General features: G+C 40.6%; 1 protein-coding gene across 4 annotated transcripts; it reads right to left on the bottom strand.

The window, feature by feature from the left end:
- Window positions 1-943: 943 nt before the first annotated feature.
- LOC123317388 lies at window positions 944-3,631 on the bottom strand. Of its 4 annotated transcripts, XM_044903900.1 has the most exons (4): window positions 3,290-3,631; window positions 3,087-3,232; window positions 1,354-1,457; window positions 944-1,283 (listed from the first exon to the last, which is right to left on the bottom strand). In XM_044903900.1, the coding sequence occupies exons 1-3, from the start codon at window positions 3,322-3,324 to the stop codon at window positions 1,438-1,440; spliced, it is 201 nt and encodes a 66-aa protein (XP_044759835.1). In that variant the 5' UTR covers window positions 3,325-3,631; the 3' UTR covers window positions 944-1,283; window positions 1,354-1,437. The 4 variants fall into 4 exon arrangements, 3 of the variants coding, with proteins under 3 accessions (XP_044759835.1, XP_044759834.1, XP_044759833.1); XM_044903899.1 differs by lacking the exons at window positions 944-1,283; window positions 1,354-1,457 and adding an exon at window positions 2,886-2,990; XR_006538163.1 differs by lacking the exons at window positions 944-1,283; window positions 1,354-1,457 and having other exon boundaries at window positions 2,886-3,232; window positions 3,290-3,355; window positions 3,411-3,631.
- Between the last annotated feature and the right edge of the window lie 878 nt (window positions 3,632-4,509).

The raw sequence follows: 4,509 nt of genomic DNA, 5'->3' as shown, positions 1-4,509 counted from the left end.
TGTCGTTGAATTCCTCGAAATACCAGAGAAAATGTTGAAAAACAATGCTGCGTCCGGTATACGGACGCAGTATCATTCAGGACGCAATAGTGTATGGCCCAAAGACAATGTATGGACGCAACATAGTATGCTGGATATATATATATATATATATATATATATATATATATATATATATATATATATATATATATATATATATATATATATATATATATATGAGGTGAGAGCGTTAAACGAGTCACTATTTTGGAGGTGGTATTAACACTTTATAACTATATATATATATATATATATATATATATATATATATATATATATATATATATATATATATATATATATATATATATATATATATGCAGGGGGGCGTCTGCCCTCGGGGAGTGACGGCCCCGCATACCCGAGTCACCCAGCTCCTGAGGTTAGCAGCCTGGGGAGTTGTAGAATATGGAGCTCCTGTCACAAGAAGTATGATGAAGGGCGGTAGAGGGCAGCGGGCTGGCCCTCTTCGGAGCCGTCCAGAGGTAGAGCCTGATGGGGTAAGCTGTGGGGCAAGCGGCGCAGCCCCCCGAGATGGCACCGTACGTCCGAATTCGCATGGAAGGGAAAGAAGAAGCATCAGCTTGGACGGAATTCGAACCCGTCCCGCTGAAGTTTCAAGCACGCGAGATGGAAGAGTACGCTGGACGCAGGAGGAAAATATCCTTTTAATGCGTACTCATTTCATTGCTCAGCAACAACAACACGACACAGGAGGGAACTACAGAGAACTTTTAACAACCATTTGGAACGAGATTAATCCAGAGAAGCAGTCCTACCCGAACCTACTTGCCAATAGAGTTAGGCTGTTCCTTCAGAACGAAAGGTTTTCTAGTGTTGAACTAGAGGCAATTAAGAAAAGTATAAGGCCTTACACACCAAATCCAGCAGAAAACACAGATGTCCACAATGAGGAAGCCTATGCAGAACATCCAATGGAACTAACCCCTCAATGGAGCCAAACCAACAAAATCTTCCAGAAAAACATGAAGATGTATGCCAAAGTATCTACGCAGGATAGACCGAAAATACCAAGACTCAAAGGCTCACGGAAAATCCTAGAAAGCGTTGAAAGAGCCAACACGGTAATAAAATCCAGCATACGAAGTGATTCCACCATTACAGATCTTATCGACTCTGTGTACGCGGGAGCGATCACAGTATGTGAGGAGAATGGAATTCGTCTGTATAGTAGAGAAACCAAACCTAGAGAAGAGAAAATGCCACCATGGAAAACACGCCTGGAAAAGAAAATTAATAATATCAGAAAAATAATAGGCACGCTTCATACTTATCTGAATAACAACTCACCGACCAGGAAAATTGTCAAACGAGTGACACGCATAACATCACAACATCATATCAAGGCCCGCGACGAACAACTTCGGCAGCAACTTATAATTCTATGCGATACTCTGAAACAAAAAATTAAGGCTCTAGGAAATCGTATAAGACGATATAATGAAAGGGTAAAAAGATATAAAAACAACCAACTCTACTACAAAAATCCCAAACAATTTTACCGCTCACTTGAAGGGACAGTCACAGACAACAAAACACACCCAACACCAGAAAATATACATGCAACATGGAAGGAAATTTGGGCTCATGCAGGAGATCATGATGATGAGGCATTTTGGATCAAAGAAGCAGAAACTGAATCAAATAAATACATGATGGAACAAATAATCATAACTGAACATGACATAAAAACCGTGCTAAAAAAAACAAATAACTGGGCTGCACCGGGACCCGACGGTATACATAACTACTGGTGGAAATACTTCAACTCAACGCATGATGCCCTGGCGAGGCTCTTTCATAAAGCACTAACGAACCCATCAGTTATACCAGAATCCTGCACACTTGGTATCACTTATATGCTTCCCAAAGGAGCCAACAATGAAGATCCAAAAAATTATCGACCCATCACGTGCCTGCCAACGATATACAAGATACTCACAGGAATACTCACACACAAGCTATGGAAACATGTGGGCAAGTATAACATCATGGCTCGTGAGCAGAACGGCTGTCGAAAAGATGCAAAAGGATGCAAGGAGCTACTGATCGCCGACACAATCATAACAAAACAGGCAAAAAAAAACAACGTAACCTATCCATGGCGTGGATTGATTATAAAAAAGCTTATGATTCTATACCACACTCATGGCTAAAAAAAATCTTAAGGCTCTACGGTGTGTCTGAGACAATGATCAACCTACTTGAACATCTAATGGGAACATGGAGGACAAGGTTACATGTAAACACCAACAAAGGAGGATACACAACTGAAGAAATCGAAATCAAGAGGGGAATCTTTCAGGGAGACAAATTAAGCACCCTATGGTTCTGCCTCACAATAAACCCCTTGAGTAAACTGTTGAATGACTCCAAATACGGCTATGTGATCAAAAAAAAGAAAAATACGAAAATCAACCACCAACTCTTCATTGATGATCTTAAATTATATGCCGCAAACGAAGAACAGCTGATGAGAGAACTGAAAATAGTGGCATCATTCACTAAAACTATAAAAATGGAAATGGGGTTGGATAAGTGCGCTGTTATACACATGAAGAGGGGAAAAGTAACAGAAGGAGAGGCAATGAGAGTTCAGGATCATCTCACCATTCAAACGCTGGGCCCAGAGGAAACTTATAAATACCTGGGAATCCAGCAAGGTCTAGAAATAAGGACCAATGAAGTAAAAAACACCTTCAAGGACAAATTCATAGGCAGACTAAAGAAGGTACTACAGAGCAAACTGAACTCCAAAGCAATGTTCACGTCAATAAGCACGTGGGTGGTGCCGTGTTTAGCATACTCTTTCGGAATAATAAAATGGTCAACAACTGAACTGAGAGCCATCGACACCCAAGTAAGGGGTCTCTTAACTAGGTATGGAATGCATCACCCAAACGCCTCGGTCAATAGACTATACATACCTAGAAAAGATGGAGGAAGAGGGCTACAAAACATTGAAACTACGCACCACAACACTGTTAATGAGATGAGGGAATATTTCAGATCAAGAAACTTACCTTTCTTCAAAGCGCTATCTGAAGAAGATGACAATGTAACAGCACTAAACTTGTCATCTAGCAATGATCCAATTGCGCCCCCCAACATCCAAGAGCTATCAGAGATATGGCATGGCCGAGCACTCCATGGAAGGTACCCAACAGCCCTGAAAAATAAGAAAATTGATAGAGAGAAATCACTTGCATACCTAAAGGCTGGTTACCTGTTCCCGGAAACAGAAGGCAGACTAACGGCCATACAGGATCAGGTCATACCCACCAGAGCATACCTGAAAAATATAATAGGGAAAAATTTAACCACCGACAGATGCCGCAAATGCTCACAATCACTCGAGACAATACAACATGTCACGTCGTCCTGTCCAATTCTAGCACCAAGAGAATACACGGACCGCCACAATTCCATGGCAAAGGCATACCATCAAGCCATCGCCAAAAAATATGGACTACTCGGAACGACCCAACCAATCCATAAATACTCACCAAAAGAGATCCTGGAGAATGAGGAGGTGAAGCTGTACTGGGACCAACCACTCATAACAGACAGGTCCATTCCACACAATCATATATATATATATATATATATATATATATATATATATATATATATATATATATATATATATATATATATATATATATATATATATATATATATATATATATATATATATATATATATATATATATATATATATATATATATATATATTTTTTTTTATTTTTTTTTTTCACACATCTGTGGCAGTTGTCAAATTGACCGGGCGTCATACGCCAAGGTCGATTCCGTGTCTGTTAGTGAGGGTAGATGACCTGTCGGATAATGTTGACCGTCCCGAGTATGACCGCCTTCTGCATCCATAAGATGGTATTCGGGGGCAGCTTCATGTCTGTTATGTGCTTTGTAGTCTTCTGATGCACCAGTCCATTGCAACTTATTATTAAAGGTTTGATGTCGACTCTCTCCAGCTGTCACATATCTTTTATTTGTCGTGCCAAGGGTTCGTATTTGGCGATTTTTTCAGCATACGCTTTTGACAGATTTTGATCTAATGGCACTGCGAAATCTATGATAACGGCGGTCTTCTTAGTTTTGTTCCAGACCACTATGTCGGGCCTGTTGTGTTCAGTGCCTCGATCGGTTATCACTGTCAGGTCCCAATAGATTTTCGTGTGCTCGTTTTCTGTCAATGCTTGTGGGACGTATATGTGGTGTGGCGTGAAGTGGTCCAATAGCTGGTTTTCCAGGCACAGCAGCTGGTGTACAACCTTCCCCATATTATTGTGACGAGCCAGGTATTTGGTGTTTGCAATCGATGAGCATCCCGATGACAAATGCTGCACCGACTCCTCGGCTGTGTTGCATAGTCTGCATTTCGTTGTCTCAACATCTTGCTTCATTATGGGTTTGGTGTATACACGT

This window comes from Coccinella septempunctata, chromosome 7, assembly GCF_907165205.1.
Source record: "Coccinella septempunctata chromosome 7, icCocSept1.1, whole genome shotgun sequence".
In the NCBI taxonomy this organism is placed as follows: Eukaryota; Metazoa; Arthropoda; class Insecta; order Coleoptera; family Coccinellidae; genus Coccinella; species Coccinella septempunctata.
The sequence above is the reverse complement of the archived record's forward strand: the minus strand, read 5'-3'. Positions and strand labels throughout refer to the sequence as shown.